Below are 21,586 nucleotides of genomic sequence, written 5' to 3'. Positions count from 1 at the left end.
GCTACTGTAAATTGCCTCCAGTTATAAACGAGTGTGTGTATGTATGCATGCATACATGTGCATGTAGCCGGCTGTAATGGACTTACATCCTATGCAGGGTATATTCCCACCTCATGCCTGGTGTTCACAGGATAGACTTTGGAACCACCTTTACTGAAGATAAATTATTGCATGGCTGCGAGGATTTTAAGGTTACCAGATCTTTTTCATCAGTGGTACAGGTTTACCATGAACAAGCCAATCTGTTAAAGTAGACTTTAATAGGAACAACTGTACCCCTGCTCATTCATGCAATTATCCAAGCAGCCAATCATTTGGATGCAGCGCAATGAATATAATGTAGGTCTAGTGCTTCCATTAATGTTCTGAATAAACACCAGAATGAGAAAACAAAAATCCCATGAGCAGCATTTCTGGGGTTGGAAACACCTTGTTGATGAGAGAGGTCAGAGAAGAATGGCGATAATGTTTTGAGCTGACTGGAAGGATACGATAACACAAATAAGCAATCCATATGACCGTGGTGAGCAGAAAAGCATCTCAGAGTGCATGTCAAAGTTTGAGGTGGATGGGTTACAGCAGCAGGGTTTCACTCTTGTCAGTCAAAAACAGGAATCTGGTACTACACTAGGTACAGGCTCAAAGAAACTGGACAGTTGAAGATCGGAATAATAATCCCTGATCTTATACAGACTTAATATCTTCTAGAAATATACAGTGTGGTCCAAAAATCTGTGAACACTAGTGAAACCACTTCTGTTTGGCATTCTTTTTCAACTAAACAAATGTTTTCATTACAAATGATATGAGCAACAACTTGAGTGAAAAGTAGAATCTTAAAAATATTGATAAGAACCTCTCAGCAGTCCCTGTTTTTCTGCTTTAATGACAGTATGTACTCGAGCTGGCACAGACTCCACATGTTTGGGGAAAAAACTTCATCGGAGTGTCACCTGAACACGTGTTTTAATAGAAGGGATTCCTTTAAGAAGGGACTCCTTTTGTATAAAGGAGTTAACATGCTCAATATCACAAATTTGCTTAAACGTAAATAGTGACCTAGAACCTTTGGAAGAATGAATAGGCTAGTCAATAGAAATATTGCAAATTTCTTTCTCTCTCTCTCTTTTTTTTTTTTTTTTTTAATTTACAAATTTATTATTAAAACGTTCATTATTTCCAGTTTAAAATAATAAGTTTTTTAAATCCAGATTTTCATTTTAATCTCAAACTTTTGGACCCCTCTATTGATGAAAAACGACCTGGCAACCTTGAATGCATCTCATTCATTCTGACACTGAGTTAGGTTCTGTGTAACACACACCGCCACCTGTAAGTGACAGGTCCTGCCCCTCTTCTTCTGTTTTTTTCCCTTCGTACCGTTGGAGGTTAGGACTTTCCTTCCATCCTTCCAGCTCTCAGCTTCATTTGCCCTCAGACTACAACTATAGAGCGCTTCCACACTGAACCCGAGCTGCACTTTTGAACTATTACATCTCACTTCAAACTGTTTATGGGTGCATTATGAGTCGGCTGGAGGAGATTTGTTTTCGGCCGCACAGAATGGACTTGGAGGAGGATTTCTACTCGTATGGAGACGGAGGCGAGGTGCGCGCGGCGCTGCGCCGGAAGGAAGAAGAGCTCGTGCTCGCGGCTCAGCTCGGGAACGCGCTTCTGACCGAGAACAGACAGCTGAAGGAGGAGAACAACAAACTTCAAGAGCAATACACGGAAAAAATCGAGGTAAGATAAGCTATAGTAATGGCGTGTAAGTTGTGCTGGGTGGAAGTGAGGTGCGCGGTTATGGCACCTGTCAGAGTTTCCACTTGTCACAGTCAGTGAGGGGGAAAATGAGTGTATGGGTTTAGTTTCATTTAGCTCACTCCTTCCTCCGACTGTCTGACTTCTTCACATGTTGGGGAGAAAAAATAAGTCTGTGAATTTTTGCACCAGGTGCAACTACAGTGCATACAAGATCTCTACTATATGCTTAATGTATGAATAATGTATGCAGAATGCAGCTCTATCTGTAAGTATATGGTCCATTATTTGTTACTGGAGGTTAGGCTATAAGGAGTTTATGAAAAAGCAGGTGTTTTATTGAATGCAGTAAGTAACACTAATTTAAACAGAAAAAAATACATATAGATCTTTATATATATATATATATATATATATATATATATATATATATATATATATATATATATATATATAATCCGATATGCAATCTAAAAAACAAAAATCAACTGCAGCTTTATAGCTACTCAAAAAAAAAAAAACAACGATTGGATGACTGTTTATAACAGGCATGTGGATTATTACTGTATATGCAAATCAAATGATTTGAAATCACTAATGCAGTTATACATGGTTTTTGCACTAAATATACATTGTTTTCCAACCATGATAATTTATCTTGAAGAAGAAAAAATGTCAAGTGTAAGCAAGAGAGTAAATAAATAAATAAATAAAGGTGATTTGCCGGAAAGAAGGTTAGTCTTTTTTAAAAAGTTACACTTGGATTTTTTTCCCACCATGATCAATCTACCAGTAATTAACATTATTAGATCAGACATTCTTCTGTTAAACCCAACACTCGTAGAATTTTTTAAATTATTATTTAATTTGACTATCCAGCAGTGCACTGCCTTTCAGTATATAAAGCAAGCAAATCATGTTGTAAATCCTTATCTGGGTACCAGGTTCCAAGTCTGCCTGTGATCTTTCATCCGATACGGCTGTCCTAATCTTGTGAACATCAAAAGTCTTAATTACGTCCTGAATATTAGGCTGTAAGAGCAGCACTGCACTCGGATCAGTGAGATGTCTCAATAGCACCTTGCTCAGCATGTGAATCCACTCTGTCTGCATGGGCAGTAAAAAACTTAAAGCTGTATATCTTAACTGTAACCTTTGACCTCACATAGCTGCGAGACCATGTGCTTCTAGGCAACAGCTGATGAGCTCTAGAGGACGAACATGAACATGCATGAGTACTTTAAATTTGAATTTATTCTCCATAACCATTCACAGAGTGTTAATATCATGCTTAAAGAACAGTCACATTTGTTCAGCACATAACAGTTCAGTAATCATGTGCTTTAATGAGCCATAAAAAAATGGGACATGGTTTGTTTTTAGAAAAGATAAGAATTTTCCAGTAAAATTTCCACTGCGTTCATGCATTACATAGTTGTGTTATTCACTGGTCTGTTTACGCAGGTCCTTCGCTCTGTGAAGTAGTCCCTTGTGTTCAGATGGGCGGTTAGCAATAAAGCCAGCTGACGTTCAGTTCTTTAGCAACATGGAAGAATAACCTGTAGTCAGAAAAATTACATTTCTCATTTCTGTCTCTCATGGTTCTTGGTAAATATATCATTCCTCTACTTAACAATGGGTGTCAGATTAACCCAGACTATCTCTTTTGCTTTAATGTCATTTTTATTGAATGCATTCACTATGTTTGTCTTTATCTGTCTCTCTCTGTATTTAAAAAAAAAAAGTACTGCAGCCCTCTAGCTGCAGTAGTGGTTCGAGTTGCATGTGGGCTTCTTATTCACTTGGTTTTATGCACATTTTGAAATTGTGCATGGTGTAAGAAAACAAGAATGGCTAGAACAAACAAAGAAATAGTTTTCTGATTGGCAGAGGTGGAAAGGTTGTCATCAAGAGGTAGCATTACTGTTTCCTTCCCATTACTTTGCGGGTTTCCTCCGGTTTCCCCCCACCTCCCAAAAGCACATATATAGGTGAATTGTCTACTCTAAATTGCCTCTATGTTGAATGCATGTGTTAATGTGCATGTGTGATGCCCTGGCGTCGACTGGTGTCGCATCCACCATTGCGCATAGTGTTCCTGGGATAGGCTCCAAACCCTGACCAGGAAAAAGAGCTTACTGAAAATGAGTAAACGAATGAAAGAAGGAAGGAAGTAAGGGAGGAATTCTTAATCCTATTTCATGTACATGAGGTGTTTTGAGGTCATTTGTTTTAGACCTGTAATTAATAACTTGAGATAAGTCTTAAAAATGACTGCTCTTTAACTATGAAGTGAAAGGTGATTGCAGTCACTCTTACACTGTCTTTGTTTACGATAAAGATTGTGTTAATTTTACCTGTTTATACAGTACTCTGCAGCCATGTGAATTTCAATTGCAAAGGAAAAAATAACAACCCCTTCCCTTTTCCCCCAGTGGACCTCACCCTGTCTGTTAGCTTGTAATCTAGCTTTAACTGTATTAAAATAAACTAGATAATTTATTCATTATCTGTATTTCCCCATGTTTATTTTGTCATTTTAAACTCACTGTGATTGCATTCAGAAAGTAAAATATTGTGTCTTAAGAAACTATGTATTGATGATGATTATGGTTATTAGAGTCCCAGCAGCAAAGGTGCATAGGCACCCTATTGTTATTCTACCTTTTCTCCTCCTCTTCCATCTCCTTCTCTTCCTTCATCTTCTTCTTCTTCTTATTGCTAGGTTGTCTATAGAAGCCCATAGAAATGTCTAGTAAAAAGTTGTGAAATTTGGCACACTGATTGGGAAGGGTCTAAGGAACATTCTGCCCAAATTTGGGACAAGTGCTACCAACGCTCTAGCACCTAATTTGGAAGTAGTTTTATGGTCATCGCTTTTGAACCCTGTCTCCTAACTGCCTAATTAGATTTTCAGTCATATTCGATTTTGTCAAACTCCTCCTACAAATTTTGTCCGCTCATCACCAGATTTGGCACATTTCATCTCCAGAGTAAGCCTCACAAAATTATAAAAAATAATTTTGAATACTTCAAACGATTTGCCTGTAATTCAAACGGTTTTCACACTGACACAAATCTTGATAGACATTCTCAGGACCATGCCTTGGCTATGCAACACATTTGATCTACTGGTCAAAGTCACAATAACATGCCAAAAATTATTCCATCTTAGTGCCATTTTTGCTGTTACTACAACATTTGTCCAATCATCTTGAAACCTGTCTTAGATTGCTTAGGCAACAACTGTAGTGCATCTGTGAATGTGTGGCTCACAGAGTCTGGGTGCTTGGCCCCCCGAAAATGCTGCTTGCATCTATAATGATAATAATAATTAATAACTACATTATTATTATTATTATTATTATTATTATTATTATTATTATTATTATTATCATTATTATTATTATTATTATTATTATTATTATTATTATTATTATTATAGAGAAAAAAGTGTTGAGATTTGCTCCATATTACACCACAGTGCTGTTAAATTCTCAAATCTGATTGGTCAGACGGTGTTGATTAAGGAGTCTCCAGTGTCAGTGCTTTGTAACAGTCAGAGGTAAAGCTGTAAATTTACATTTTTTGATACAGAAAAGTCTTCAAGACAGATGTATTTAAGCTTTCCAGTTTCTCAGTAACATGACAAGCTGCTTTTTTGTCTTACTATCTTTAAGGAGAGAACGAAACAGAGGCTGGTGAAGGCGTGATTGTTTCTATAATATGAATGATAACAGGAACTATGAGTGTATGAAGAGTACACTCAACAACAGAAGTGTTGTTGTTTAATAGATAAAGGACTTCTTGGCAAATTGCTGTGATATAAGAGGAAGAAAATGCTTCTGAACACGCTGTTATACTGGTAACAGGAACTCTGCTTTGTGTTGGGAGACATAACACTAGCACATCATTGATTATTTTCCTATAACAGCACACCCTGTCGTGTTTCATCATCATTATTTAAATACACTTATAACCCTGTCCCCTAGCAATTAGCCAAATATCCATTTATTAATTCTTAAGGATATCTGATTAATAAAATATCTGTTTAGAATCCAATTTACAATTGTGTTTATTCTATAAATTCAACAGTTATGCCTGGATTACTAATCTATTTGAACAGAGCGTGAGGGTTAAGTCTGGCCATGTGATTTCACCCTGTCTCTCTTCTGTCTTCCACAGGAGCTGGAGCAGGACAGACACAATCTAAGGCTGAAGCTGCAGGGATGCCAAGCTCTGTGGGAGAGTCAGGTGGGTGAGCTGGAGCGGGACATCCAAGCGTTGAATGCCCACACTGAGCGACTGACATGGCAACTGAGCGAGGCAGAGAGAGAGAAGAGTCGGAGTGAAGAGCAACACAACGAGATCAGTCAGCAGCTTCAGGAACAGCTCCAGGCGGTGAGCGGTACTTGTCTTTTAATAGATTGAAATGTTTCCACTTTGTCATCTTAGTTTGCACCTGACAAGTTCTCATTTTTTACATTTTAAAAAAATTATTTTTGTAGTAATTTTTGTGTAATTCAGATTTACATTTCATAGTGGAATTGCAAACGATGAATTTAGACCATGATATGATTTCAAAGTCACAATAAATGATCATGTCATGATACACATTACTATGAGTAGAGAGTCCAGTTGAAACAATAATCAGTGATGTCAGTGCTTACACAGTAACATGGTGTGGTTTTCCCCTTTCTTTTCCCTAATTGTGTCATTTTTTTTTTTTTTCTGTTCCTGGTTAAAAGTTAATTTTATGTAATATTGTAATGTTTCTTGAAACAGTTGACAAGAGTTATGCTCAACAAATCTAAATATGCATACAGCAGTACATCATCATCGTTACTGTGACAGTGTAGTATCATTTTCCCATATCACCCACGTTTAGTGACCATGTGACATATATCAGTAGGAATCAGCATTATGACTGAACACCAGTCAGGATTTCTGCTCGTAAAGGCTTTAAAAGTAGGAATGCTGATCTACCAAGTGATTCATCTCCTCTTTAAGCCCCTTGTTCTAAATATCAATCCAAGGAAGATGTAGATCATGCTGACTCAAAATCAACTGCCCAATCATGGCGCTAAAAATAGGAATGACAGAATGCCCTGCCTGAGTCACTTTTTTTGCCCTGAGGACACACAGAGCAACAACACTACAGTGTCACTCCCAGCTGTGGTTTGTGAATTAAAGATGTAGCACATAAAAGATAAGGAGTGGCATTATTCACCACTGAAACTACTGGACTACTTTTTGTTAAAAGCACAAAGGTAGATATCCCTTATATCTAATAACAATAAGATCGAAGCTCACTTTCAGTGCTCTAAGAAGCACATCATCGTACAGATATATGGAATAAAAGTCTGTACTAGTACTGCAGGAGCAAAAAAACATTGCTTTGTGTATTTAATGTCAGCAACTCCGCTCCTCTTCTTCCTGCTTCCTTCCTGAGTACGAGATCATTAGTGAAGTATGTGGAGCTCAGACAGTGAAAACAACATTCAAATGACGGTGAATATCAAATAGTTTCATGATCTTCTTGAAATTTCACTTTGGAAAGGAGAATAAGTGCTTCGCAAAGTGCAATCGCACACTATTCTAATCTAATCTACAAGAAATCCGCTTCTGTCAAGATCAGACCTGGGACAATACGTCAGTACATATTGCTGGTGTTTGAAAACTCCTTGCATGAGCTCATGAGGACATCTTATCGGTTTGATTTGAGTAATCAGAACAGCTCTGGGGATGATAAAACAGCGAGACGAAAGCCAAGGCCTTGTTTTTCCACTCCCTGCAGATTTGCTTTGTTGCAGTGTCACACATTCACACACGTTTCCTGGTGTAATTCCTAACTCGGGCTGTACAGCGGATTCTTGCCAGAAATCAAAGTTCAAGGAAACTACTGCATTTACAAGAATCTTCCCATCTCTCGAGTCTCAGGGAGGAGGAAATGGCTCATTCGCATTTTGCCTTCACCATGAATGAGTCGCAGATTTTGAGCAGTGTAAATGAACAGTTAGAGAGCAGCCTGACACATGGCTATAATATAACCAAACTGAGCAGCAGGATAGAGCCTTTACCAGATGTAGTGAATGGTGGCTCCATCATTTCCAACGTGCCTGAGAAGGTAAGTTTGAAATCTCCTTAATGTGTATGTGCAAGACTGTGTGCGAGAGAGAGAGTTAAAATGTTGTCCTGAGGTACTTGGAAATTTGGCTACTGCTTATCTAGGTCAGAAATGTGAAGGAGGATCGGTGAAGGGAGTCATAAGGGTGTAGCAGGTGTTACTGGGTCACTGAAAACAAGAAATAGTCATGCCAGGAATGCCGTATCTGCCCGTACCAGCGAGCACAGACACCCAGAGGCTCTGTGCGTGTGTGTGTGTGTGTGTGTGTGTGTGTGTGTGTATGTGTATGTGTGCATAGGTTGGTCTTTCAGCCCAAAAACATCCTGACATTCTCACATTGAGCTCTTGGTCTCAGCCTTACTCCATTGTCAAGCTGTTGTTTGATTTCCAGTGCAAAGGAAATATATGATGTTACTGTCAGCCTGTGTAAATATACACAAATGATAGCAGGTCCAGAACAGCAGCTGATATGGTGATACTTATTTGCATGTCTGTCAAAACAAATCAAAGAGTTGAGTGAGCGAGAGAAAGACAAATTTCTCAATTTTGCAAATGACCTCTTTATACTTTCACATTCCTGACAGCGTGGCTTTCGCAATGTTGACATTTCATCTAAAAGCCGTGATTTAAAAGAATTGTCCGGTGACAGAAACTGATGCAATCAAGTGGCAGATAAAAGTTGAGCAACATAAAACCTGCTGGTTTTATTGTTTAGGGAAAAAATGTGGTGCATTTAAAATGACAAAGCACTTTTAATAACCCACATTTTCTCCCTACATGCCAAATAACCTTTGAGCGTGTTTTGCATGTATATGAGTTTTAAGGCAAATTTTTCACAAGGTTTGTTGTGATTCCCGTGACTGAAATTTAACAGAGGACCGAGCAAATGAGATTGTGTTAGTAAATTATTCACTACTGTGTTGTTTCTCATATAAGGGGATAAATATTATATGAAGAAGCAATTGGACATGGCTGGTTTATCTTAACTCGGCATTTAACTTCTTTCAGTGAGAATGAGTTCCATGTGAGACTCCTCTGTTTAGATAATCTGACAGTATGCATGTATAAAAATTAAAAACCTTCAAGAATTATCACTGGATAATTCTTAAATTAACATGGTACTAGTGGGACTAGATAAAATTTTGTATATAAGCATTGGTGTTAATCTTTACACTCTTTTGTGGCAAAAATGTCCCTTTTTTATTTTTAGTAAATCGATACTGGATATAATTTTTCAGACTTTTTAAGTCCTTTATGTGTTTGGCTCAATTGGTGTAGGAAAATGTCGTTTTAATGCTTGTAATTGTCAAACTCGATTATTTTAATTCCTGTTTCATTCCCTCCATCTCTGATTCATCTGTAATCTGTGCACGTACTAAAATAAACAAAATGTATAATGATCGTATATCATCATACATTTTGTTTATTTTAGTACTGAGATAAAGATATATTGGGTGTTCCAGTTTTCTGCTGAAAATGTCAACAGGATGTCCATTGGTAAATCATGCACCCAAAATGAGGGGTTTTTTTGCTTCGAGTTTGGGTTGAAACACACCCCTAAACCCCTATGGGGAAGAAGTCACGCTTGGGTCGTCTCATCCGTTTCTTTACCTCCCTAGGGGTTTGGTCCTGACTGGGGGTTTCAACTGTTAAGTGCATTAACAAACAGTGAAATGGAACCCCATAGCATGCTTATTTGACCACCATGTTGTGTTCTCTACTTAGAAATGAATGTCCCATTGACTCATATGTACAGTAAATGCTTCTGTAAAATGTATTATAGCACTAATATGTCTTCTCTGCGTCCCAGTTATAAGCAACCTTTACACATGGGGGTTTTAACTTCTCAGCTCAACATGAGCTGAACATAATCTCAGAGTTCTATTTCAGGAAAAAAAAATAATAAAATTTCATCGCTCCACAACAGAACAAAGACAGTAGACAGGCTCAGGATGGCCACTAGCTTTTTTTCTGGATTTCATTACCATTGAATTTGACTGAAAACCAACCCACACACCCCGTAGCCCTCCAACTGTGCCTAATGTGACATGATGATGTGCCACTGCCAAGACCAAGATGCCACACTCCATCTGCCGAGCTCGCCTTTGATCCCCTCTCAAGCGTGTGTGATGGGAGCTGACGTGAGGGGGCACAGACCGCTGAATCAGGATCAGGCCACCCTTTTGTTTTGGTGTTGACAAGCACACATAACTCCCTTTCACTGTTTGGTCACAGAGGCACATTACTTGTCGCAAAAAAAACGTCAATTAATATTGCTTTTCCAAAAAAATAAAAATAACAGTCAATTAGGCTGTCTTTATTAGAATTAACAAGGGAACCATTGGAACCAACATGGATAACTGTATGTATTGACGTGAATTTTCACATCAAGACAACTTCTTAGCCTTTAATCGTATTTTGTAGCTATCACCGTGTCCTAATTGGAAAAAGAGTTGTGTGTGTCAAAATTATAATTGTAATACAATTTAATGACTTGTTCATTGTCTGTATAGATTGGGACAAACCTGTTTACATAGCACTGAATTCACAATTTTCCATTTGTTCCATGTTCCATGAGAAACAGTGACTTTCTCAGAAGTCATGAAAAGGCTGTATTTATGAACTGAATGAATGAAACACTGCTCATCAACCTAAGAACACCACCCCCAGAGTGAAGCATGGTGGTGGTAGCATCGGGCTAAGCATTTCCCTTGGATTGAACATAAATCATTTTATTGGTTTATGATTATATTTTCAGAAATACTTTTAAATGTGAAATACTGGTTTCACATTGGGCAAAATAATAAGGTGTTCTTAAAATTCAGCTGTGTAAAGCTGCCTTTTGAATGGGACAGATTTATCCTTGAAAGCAAAGACTGCTGAAAAATGCTATTTATTCAGTTCAGCTTTATTTGTATAGCTCTAGAACAACAGACACTCTCATAATGCAGTTTTACAGAAATGAGGACGTGTACTGTGAGCAAGCCAGAGCTAAAAGGGGACAGGTAACCTCCCTCGAGGAAGAAACATTGAGAGAAACTTAAAGATTTGCACTTCTCAAGTCTCACCTTTGCGTCAAAGCATAATCTTATGTGACGTACTTGGTACTAAACTCATAAAGACTGTCCTGTACTCATCTCAGGACTCTTATTTACAATATGCTCATATGAACATCCTTTTAACACATTGTACTGTTTGCCTTTACTCTTCTACATTTCTTCAACATCTACACTGTCCTGTGTCTGGGTTATCTAGCCTACTGACTAGCCTAATTTTAATATTTTCCATTATAACAATATGCATTTTGAACATTGTAGTATACCATATCTCTGATTAAGACATCTCTTGTGTAATAATCTGACATTTTTACTGATTTACACCCTCACTGATACCACTGGTTCATGATACCAATTCACTCAAACACTCACCTAGTGATTTATATTGCACACACAGAACTTCCATTCAGTGTTAATATATAGCGCTTGTCTGTGTGTAGGCTATGGAGGTGAAACTGGCCATCACGGCTGAGCTGCAGAGCCTGAAGCAGGAGCTGGGGGAGAAGGGCCATCCAAGTCCACAAGATGAGGAACTGCTCAGTGCCCTTAAAGAACAAGTGAGATATTCAGCCTTATACACACACAACCAGTGAACAAGAACTCTTAGCTCCATGGACCTTATCAAAATGCCTAATGTTTTTTTTTCTTTAGCCTGTTTTTTCTAAACAGAACTGATGTATTCTTTAGCTTCACTCCAGCTTCTTCTCATGAATATCTATTAACTTGGCATTTTATGTATTTATTAGTTAAAGACTTCTGTCTGGAACATCTAGTGCACCAAGGGTCTTGTATTCTTGTATTGTATTGAGGTTGCACTAGTTTTTGGTATATTGTAGATTTACACCATACACTGAGAATTGTTTTCTGTGAATGTGTGTGTGTGTGTGGTGATTGTCCAGGTTACAAGACTGATGCAGCGGGAGCAGTCCCTGGAACAGCGGTTGGAGACAGTGTGCAAGGAGAACGCCGAGCTGAGAGACAGTGTGTCCTCGTTATACGCACAACTGGCCTTGCATGAGCAAGAGAGTAATATGCAAACACAACAGGTACATCACGCGCACACACACACACACACACACACACACACGCACACACACACAGAGTCATTATTATCCTTTATTCCCAGTTTGAATGTCTTGAATTTTCCAGTTTAATGAACAAATAGAGTCTGTGGTCATTTCATATCTAGTGTGTTCACTATTTCTGCCATGAGAAGAATTTTCAAGCACATGAAGTACTATACATATTTATATTTTTATTAATAATATATATTAGGCGTTTTAAAATGTATTGAACAATCTTCTTTAAAAAGAGATTTAACAGCAATATCCATTGAGTGGATGGAACATGAGGGTTATTATGTGTTGTTAAACATGTGTGTAGCTGACAGAGGCCTGGCAGGAGGTGGAGCTAGCAAAAGACAGAGTTCAAGAACTACAGTCTCAGATAGAGGAACTACAGGAAGAGGTTTCCCTCCAGAGGACCACTGATGGGGACACATCCCTGCTTTCAGAGATGGAGCATAGTTTAGACTCCATGAACTGGATCCAAGACAAGAAGCACGTAAGCAGTCCAACGAAACAAAATCTTTTAACACAACAAAAAAATGTGCCACCATCACCAGTGGAAAGCATATACGTATAGTGCAAAATTCATGACCTTGATATTATAAGATTCTGCCTGGGGGGATAAATGAATGGTATATACAATAGAACCTTATAATAATAAAATCACGACAAACAAATGTGATAATCATGCCTGTAAAAATACAGGTTGTACTGTTATGGAATTTCATCTTCTCTGCTAAGAAAATGCAGTTGAACTTTTTGTAATCTGTGTTATGCTGTGTTCTTACTCTACTGCATGCATTAATCTCATGGCTGTGAGTACACACATGTAGGCTGTAGCCCAAACCACACAATGCTCATTACATAGTACAGTAGTATACCTAAATAGCAGTAACACCAATAGTGTAATGATGTACAATTTAGAAATACATATAATAATTTAGTATTTTAAAATACAGTAGTATGCAAGTATTTCCGACTCATGATATAAATAACTTTACTGTGTATATCAGTGTGATTGACCCAGTTGCTACGCAATACAAAAAAAAGCTTTCAACAAGAGCTTGTTTTAGCCTGATCAAGCAGTAGTTCCCATGCATCGCTGGGGTGCAACTGTACTCAGAATGTGCTAGAATGGACCAGTCACATAATACTGGCTAGCTAATCTATAAACTCGGTGTGTAATCTCACAGAGTGCTGTGTTCACCAGACCATGGACTGAATGTAGGGACGTTCGACAAGGTGCTACGCTTCTCCAAGGCTATTGTGAATAACATATGGGTTTATGAGATTTGCAGTTTTTTTTTTTAAATTGGAGTTGAAGTTAAAATGTTGTGTAGACAGCAAAACTATAAATGCCTGGACATTTCTGTTGTTCTAGTGTATTTTTTTTTTAATCCAGTATGTGCTCTCGACATTCATCACATTCATCATCCTGTCAAAAAAAATATTGTGTCTGACTTGGTACTGTATATGATGAATGAATCATAGCATAGGAAAAAAAAATTCCTGCCAATTCCATCACTTGACTATTACTATTACAGGATTATCAGGGTGTCTCACAGGAGCTCGGAAACTATAGAGGCGTTTTTTTAATCTCCTGTGACTCAATAAACGTCTTTTTTTAAAGAATAAAATCCTACACAATTTAGCTCTATATACATTAGGCTACTTTAAAATCTTAAAATGCTGCACAGGAAAACTCTACAACCCTAGAGGCATAAACTCACACAAGTAATTTCAATAATTGAAACAAGCTACCTGGAAAATCAGGTTAAGCAGCTGTGTTAGCAAATATCCTATATGTCTAACTTGTCTAACTTTATCCTACATGTCTAACCTGCATATTCAGCTTAAGTTTGCTTGTATTTATTTATTTTGTATTTATTTGATAGTTTGCTTGTATTTCCTCATTTGTAAGTCGCTTTGGATAAAAGCGTCTGCTAAATCAGTAAATGTAAATGTAAGCCACCAGTGAGTGAAAAGATAAGCAAGTGAAATGGACTGAGACGTAAAAAAATAATAATAATAAATACAATTGACTGCATTGTTAAAGCTGTCGTCAGCTTGCCAAGCCAGAGATATTAGTCAAGTAGTCACAGAATGATATGAAAATAGAAATGTGATCTTATATTTATGTGTTAACATAAACAGTTGTGCCAGTTCCATTTATGATATGTGCTACAAGGTTGCATTATACTATAACTATGATTTGTCGATTTGTTGTTAATAAAATATAAAAATGCTTCATGACCTACAACAACAATGAGTCTACAAGCATGATGAAAAGAGAATGATTCTCAGTATTACAAGACATCCTGTACCTCATAGTTCTTTGTAGGAAGCATTTTTTAAATTTACTTTCACTTACCTGAAGCAAATATTCCTGACCTCCTGGCTAGAGCTTTTGATTACATAATTTAGGACATAAAAAGACCCAAGTGTAGGATCTTCTTAATCTTTTGCCATAGTTTGTTTACCAGAGATATAAAGATTATAGTATAACTCGTAGTACAAACTAAAATCCAAAGCCTGTGATAAGTAGTAAAACATTCAAAACAAAACATTCAAAACAACGGAACATTCTGTTTGTGCTCTCCATTAAGGACAACCATTGGACAAATATAGACTGTGAGACGTAATCCAAAGTAAACAACTTAAGGAACTATTAGACTTTATATTAGTTTTAAGGACATGAATAGAAACTGTTCTGTCAGCACTTTATTTAATTACTTCACCTCACTGTTGGTTTAGGACCTTATTTTCTTTGCCGAAATGAGCTTCTTTGTAGGGCAATGAGTTTTTTAATTGGTGTATTTGTTCCTGTTGAGTTCATTTTGATAGGATTTTGCTTTTTGGCTTCATGCCAGTGCTATCACTGAAACAAAAACTCATCGGGGACTTTACAGTGATGTGGTTAAATAACTTTGTGTGATGCCTTGAATCATCCGAACTATGTAGAGTTGTGGCTTTTCTAGGTCACAGTGTGACAAAGTGTGTGTCAGTAATAAGTTTGTTAATGGTATGGGAGGGGCATTATAATTATTAACAGAGAAGTCTATAATATAGTAATGTCGACAGTGCATTAATTAACCTGGCTGACATGCCACATGCTGATGGTGCTACTTTGTGCCCTTACTAAGCATGCTGCTTCAAAGGGCATTAGGGTAAATTTTGAGTTCATATTGCAATATGGAGATTGTCATCCTTTAACTACTAACGCATTCTGACTAGAGATATAAAAGATTCTGGTTTTAACAAGTAGACGTATCTGTTTCGATGAGTAAACACACTGGGATATAGTGTGACTACCAAGTATATATTGGGATATACTATATATGGATATACTACTAATAATAATAATAATAGTTATACATTGTTGTTGTTATTACCACACCAACAACAACAACAATAAGAAGAATATGTGTTATTTATATAGCACTTTTTTCAAACTCAGGGTCACTTTACAGACCATTAATCATGTCACAAATAACACAAACAAAAAAATGGACATACAGGAGATTTAGACAGTTGGATGAAGGTACATTGGGATGTCAGAAAGCACAGCTGGTCTGTAGACGTAGAGGAATGAGAGGAGCTAGTTTAATTAATGATGAGAGACGGATAACCCTGAGTGATGATGTAACTTCACAGATACTTCCTAAATTAAAGCACTGAAAGACCTGCCACTAATGTAAAATAATCTAAATCTGGGAACCGCTAGAACTAGGGGACCTTAACCTATTGACAGAATAGTTCAATAAAGGTACACCAGAGCACAACTGTTTAAGTTTTTGTAGTTGAGAAGCATTTTAAATTAAATACAGTAGATGATGGGAGTGGGATCAGTGTAATCTAAAGACAGGAGGTGAGATGAGGGCTGAACATTTGCTGTATGTGACAACTCTGTTGTGTTATATTTGGGTAATGTGGCTATTGAGCAGACATAGTAATAAACCCCTAATTGCTTTGTAGATCATCTACTCAGCTTCATGTCATACAAAACAAAACTATAAAACGTATGTCACAGAAAACAAAACTGTAAAACTGCTAGATGATAAAATGATACACGTTTATATGTGTTTATGACATAAGTGATACGAAGCATTTTTCAGTCATGTGGCAAAGACAACAGACACTCAGTTCCTAAAAATTTACCTTTAGGTTATACAAGAAGTGAGCGCTATCTTAGACATGCTGCTTCCTGTTTCCTATGGCTCTGAGGCTCCATCTAATCAAGAAGATAGTCTGCAAGGCAGGCTGGGGCAGCTTAAGAGTGTGGCAGAAAGGATTGTGCACAATGAGACACTTCAGGTGAGCTCTGTGGCCAGGCTGACACACACGTGCACACACACTACAGTCTCTCTCTCTCTCTCTCTCTCTCTCTCTCTCTCTCTCTCTCTCTCTCTCTCCCCCTTTCTCTCTCTCGCTCTCTCACGCACGCATGCACATGGAAACAATACCCTATACAATAGCTGACCTCTTTTTCCCCTCCTGGCTTTGTTACCATCTGCAAACTCTATCTGCTCATCACGTCACATTGCAGCTTATTTATTTCCAATACTTATGTCCAATAGCTGAATATTTATAATAACTCACCAATTACCAATATGGTTTATTTCATATAATGTTTTCACATAGGAAAGTTCAACAAAATTAGTATAAATATGCTGTACATTAAATCAGAATGAAAACCACACTTCTATTGTGTCATTTTGTCACTACATTTAAACATACGTGGAAAAACAAAACAAAGGAGCCTGAGATAGAAGGTCGTTCATATCTGTACTATTTGTTCTCATGTGTTTGTGCTTCACATAAGACCCCTCCCTATGGCCGGTAACAAAGGGCTTCCCTCATATCAGCCCGGTGATACTGATGTGCCATATCTGTGTTTCGTTGCGTCTTCAGGAGCTGAACAGACCCATTGTGGGAGGAGACATGGCGCTGTGCGAGAATACAGCCTGGATACAGGAGCTGCGAGATCAGGTGACAATGGCTCATGTGTTAGAGCTATCAAGGGGCCAAGGGCTGCTTCTGACCTCGCTTTTGCCCTCGAGTTACAAAAAATGCACTGATGAGCCAGGAGGAATTTTGAAACAAAGTGTTCTTGAGAGTATTCTCCTTCAGTAGTTTATGAGCAAGGCAGAAGTGGTTGAGTGGTTGAATGAATGGCTGCCCTTTTTTAAGAAAAAAAAAAATCACATGGCGTTAAACAAAAAAAAAAGAAACCGGTTGAAAGTAACAAATTACACATTTTTACTATATTTAAGTCTGTTTTTAAGTATCTCTACTCTGCTTCAGCTTTCCTTTCATTACATTTCATAACCAAAACCTCAGCTTTCTACTCACTACATGCTACACCAAATCATCAGGTAAATCAGGTTTTTAGAATCACACAGCTTCAAAGAGCTGATCTAAATTCCTAACAAGTCTATACTTTTAAAAGCAAAAATGAGATCTTATTGTAATCTTTCTGCTATATACAGTACACTTTGTATTTATCAAGGCAGTTCCTACTGTGGCAGCTAGGTATTACATTACATTAACATTTATTAATTCAGCAGACGCTTTTATCCAAAGCAACTTACGAATGAGGAAATATAAGCAAAGCATTAGCGTTCAGCTAGTTTGTATTGTCAGATGTATTATTGTGGTAGCTAACATTTGAGAGCTGAGGAATAAACCTGCTACTATTTAGCCTTATCTATTTGCTAGTCTCTCAAAAGTTAGCTAGCTATTAAGATTCAGTGTACTAGATTGTATTGCCAGAGTTATTGTCATGCCAGCTAATAGTTGAGAGATTAGGATATTAGCCTTAGTTTATTCCTACTGAAATCTCTCAAATCTTAGATAGCTGTTAGCATTCAAGTAATTTGGGTCATCAGATTTGTTTTCATGCTACATAAGATTTGAGAGATTGGGAAATTATTAGTCAGCCCTAGCTAATCCCTAATCATTCAAATGTTAGTTTGCTATTAGGATAAAGCCAATTGGTGCCATCAGAATTATCATGGTTGCTAACATTTGAAAAAATAAGAATAAAGCTGTTAGATAGCTAATGTTTCCCATGTACCTTGATTATTTCATGAAATAGACACTAATTTACCTTAAATAAGTAAAATGGGCATATTTTTCTTTTTGTGAATTTCTCCTTTATGTTTTCTGTCACACTTTAAGTAAGTCTAAGTGTGTAGACTTCTCTACTTTAACTTGAGTGAAGAATTTGAAGCTGTATTTGAAGAGAAATTTCATGTATTTTTACCACTGTTGTCTGCACATAACTATTTATGAAGTTTTAAACACATATTCCATAATTTACTTGAAACTTTCTGTCTTTCTCTGTCAGAATGCACAGCTATTAAAAGAGAACGCTGAACTCAGGCTCAAAGCTGACAGCAGGCTGGACGAAGAGATCATTCAAAGAGCTATAAAGGACAGAGATGACGCCATTTCAAAGTACGTAATTGAGCGTAAAACTGCATTTCAGCAAGAAAAATTTACACGCAAAGCCTAGGGCCCTAAAACACCTATAAAGTCTTTTTTTTTATAGCAGTCTGAAGAGGCTCCATGACATTGAGATGCTTTTGAGGAAATAGGCTTTGAAGTCACCACAAACTTTATAGCATTGTTTTCAATCATGCTCCAATATGCCAATGCACCATGCACCATTGGTCCTATTAGCATATTTGTTTTTCAAATGACAATTTTGTTAAAACGCCAAAACAAGTACTTAAAATTATCTAATACTGAAAAAATCTAAAGAAGTTTTCGGTGACTTTAAAGTTCTTTAGACCACAGTGCTGTCTGAATTCTCGACTCTGGTTGGACAGAAAGTATTGATACATTTTCTATAACAGCATCTCTAACAGTAGTTACTGCAAGGTAAATTACAGTTTTATATTAATGTGCTTATTTCTATAGGACTTGTATGGTGAACCCTCCCCATTAAAAAAATGTGTGTAAATTTTTATATTATAAAAATAAAAAAACCTGTAACTTTGTTTTCTGACATGGGACATTCTTCTGGACAAATTGTGATGATCATATGCAGCACACGTACTGATGTTACACGGTTTACCTGTAATTTGTACACTGTGTGTGATGATTTTTTGGCTCCACTCTCAATGCAGGAAAACGGCAGTGGAGGCAGAACTGGTGCGGAGCAGAAATGACATGATGTATCTGAACAACCAGCTGCTGGAGGCCATCCAGCGTAAACTAGAGCTGTCTCAGGAACTGGAGGCCTGGCAGGTGGGAAAAACACCCTCTCACAGACTCTCTTTCTCACATAAAGGAAAACAGTTTGTGTGAGAGAAAGGGTAGTGTCAGTTTTTTCACTGCAACTTGATGCTTCCTGTCAGACAATGAGCAAGACATTTAAAGTCACTAGACTTTAAAGGACATGTCAACTAGAAATGCTATGAATGGATTTGTTCAGAACTGAGGTCAGGGTCGATTTCATCGCCTCCAGGTGAAGCTTCCTGTTAGATGACAATTTAGATGAGAGCTGATCAGAGAGGATGGGAGCTAGTGAGAATTTTATTTACACAAACCCTGATTTGTCTAATATCCCACAAAGTTTTTGATACATAATGATAATGTGTCTCCCCCTGCTGGCCAACAATGTACATTGTATAACATGTACATGAGACACTGTCAGTCACATGATCAGGTCTTTTGGAGTTAAAAAGCCATCAATGAAAGATTTAATTTTTTTTGGCATCCACATCAGATTGTGATGTAATGCATTGCTCAACCCTGATAGTTTCATTCAGTGAGCTATTGATAGATATTAGATTTTAGTCCTCACCTCACATCTAATATCACTGTGATACTGTGTATATTGTACATACATCTTGTATTCTCCTACATACACTTGGTTCTTTTGTTAATGTCACAGAATTGTACTGTATTAATGCATTTGTGTGTGCGCGCGTGTGTGTGTGTGTGTGTGTGTGTGTGTGTGTGTGTTGCTTTTAAAAGGATGACATCCAGGTCATCATTAACCAGCAGCTGAAGAGCCAGACAGAGCAGCAGATGCAGTCAAAGCGGTCTGGAGGCAACCGTCTCTCTTTTTTCCGCAAACCACTGAAAGCATCCACTTCTGTGTCCTGCATACCGGAGACCACGACAGTGCCCAACCGTTCGCCCTGGAGAAACTGGCTCAAAGTGGCCAAATAAACAACACTAACAGACAGCACAGGAAATGAGCGCACACACTGCTGTATGCAGTGCATCTGGAGTGTACCAGCACCAGAATATCAAATATGTGACTCTGCAGGCTGTGCATTTTTAGCTCTCAGGTAAGAGTAAAGCAAGCATTGAGACAGTCACTGTATGAATCCGCTCTTAAAACACTACTATATAATATCTTCTTCCTGGACAAAGGTGGATCACTTTAACCTAATTTTGACCTGAAATCAAGTGCATGGTTATTTAAAACCACACCTGACACTGATGTGTGGTATTGGGGAACTAAAGATCACTTGAGGATCACATATACTGTATTTACTGGTTATGCTTATATTATTTATTTAAAAACAAGGGAACAAATCTATAATTTACTGGCTGCTCTTGGATGTTAAAACACTTCTAGGAAATTCAGGGAAACCATTTCTATTGCAATGAACTGCATCATTTAAAATATGCACGAGTAAATGGAAATGTGTTAATATGGCGTCAAAGTCTCCGAAACTTATAAGAACCTCCCTGAATATTCTGCTTTTGTAAATATTTTGTATTAAATATGGAACAATAACTCAAATTGAGTTGACAGTATTAAAATAAAACATTGTTGAATATGAATGTCAAGGTCCTGTTGTATGAAGGAAATGGGTTGATATTTCAGTATTTAGCCTATGTGCCACGTCACCTCCTCATATCCAACTGCTCATATCTTTGTACATGAATGTCCTACATGTCTGAAGAAAGGGTCTGTCTCATTTGTTCGTGGTCTGGCACATTTGTACTTGAAGTGTTTCATTAAGTGTTTGAGAGATGTGAAAGTACTGCAGACTCGTACTTTATAATCCATCAGGTTAATCCATCTGCTAGGACAGATTTCTGGTCTAGTCCTTCAGGAAGGTCATTACTTTTTCTTTTTTTGGTATCTACTTGGCTCAAGAGTGCTAAGTAACTGAACAGAACACAAAGAGAAAGGATCAAAAGTCTATATGGCTGCCCTATGAAGTTAAACAGTTAAACCCAGTTTAGTATTTTTATATTATTATTATTATTATTATTATTATTATTATAAATAAATATGGTTGTGAATGCATGTTTATAATGTATATAATAACTCATGTGGACTCTTGTCTTACATTGTAAAATAAAGGTTTTTTTTTCAATATTTGAGTTTTGTTTTTGTTTTTTTTTAAGTTTTGATGTCAATGCATTTCACCAAATGAAAGGAATCAACGAGGTACAATTCTACCTTCAAACTTTGAACAAAAGTACCCATAACATCCAGTGTACAAGCTAAACAATCCTAGCATTTACACTTATTGAAATATAATCATTAAAATACTTCAAAATCATATTATTTGCTGCATTGGTGAATTCATTAAACATTT

The 21,586-nt window shown here is 37.3% G+C and overlaps 1 protein-coding gene across 2 annotated transcripts; it reads left to right on the top strand.

Annotated features, from left to right (window-relative positions):
• The first annotated feature begins 1,394 nt into the window (after positions 1-1,394).
• On the top strand, positions 1,395-21,363 carry si:ch211-235m3.5 (BICD family-like cargo adapter 1). Of its 2 annotated transcripts, XM_017496089.3 has the most exons (10): positions 1,395-1,743; positions 5,947-6,162; positions 11,385-11,501; positions 11,844-11,990; positions 12,328-12,507; positions 16,176-16,325; positions 16,923-17,000; positions 18,361-18,470; positions 19,145-19,265; positions 19,998-21,363. In XM_017496089.3, exons 1-10 carry the CDS (start codon positions 1,525-1,527, stop codon positions 20,193-20,195), a joined length of 1,536 nt encoding a protein of 511 aa, XP_017351578.1. In that variant the 5' UTR covers positions 1,395-1,524; the 3' UTR covers positions 20,196-21,363. The 2 variants fall into 2 exon arrangements, with proteins under 2 accessions (XP_017351578.1, XP_017351580.1); XM_017496091.3 differs by lacking the exons at positions 1,395-1,743; positions 5,947-6,162 and adding an exon at positions 7,472-7,888.
• Positions 21,364-21,586: the final 223 nt, after the last annotated feature.

This window comes from Ictalurus punctatus, chromosome 20, assembly GCF_001660625.3.
Source record: "Ictalurus punctatus breed USDA103 chromosome 20, Coco_2.0, whole genome shotgun sequence".
Taxonomy (NCBI): domain Eukaryota; kingdom Metazoa; phylum Chordata; class Actinopteri; order Siluriformes; family Ictaluridae; genus Ictalurus; species Ictalurus punctatus.
This window is presented reverse-complemented; position numbering and strand designations above follow the sequence as displayed.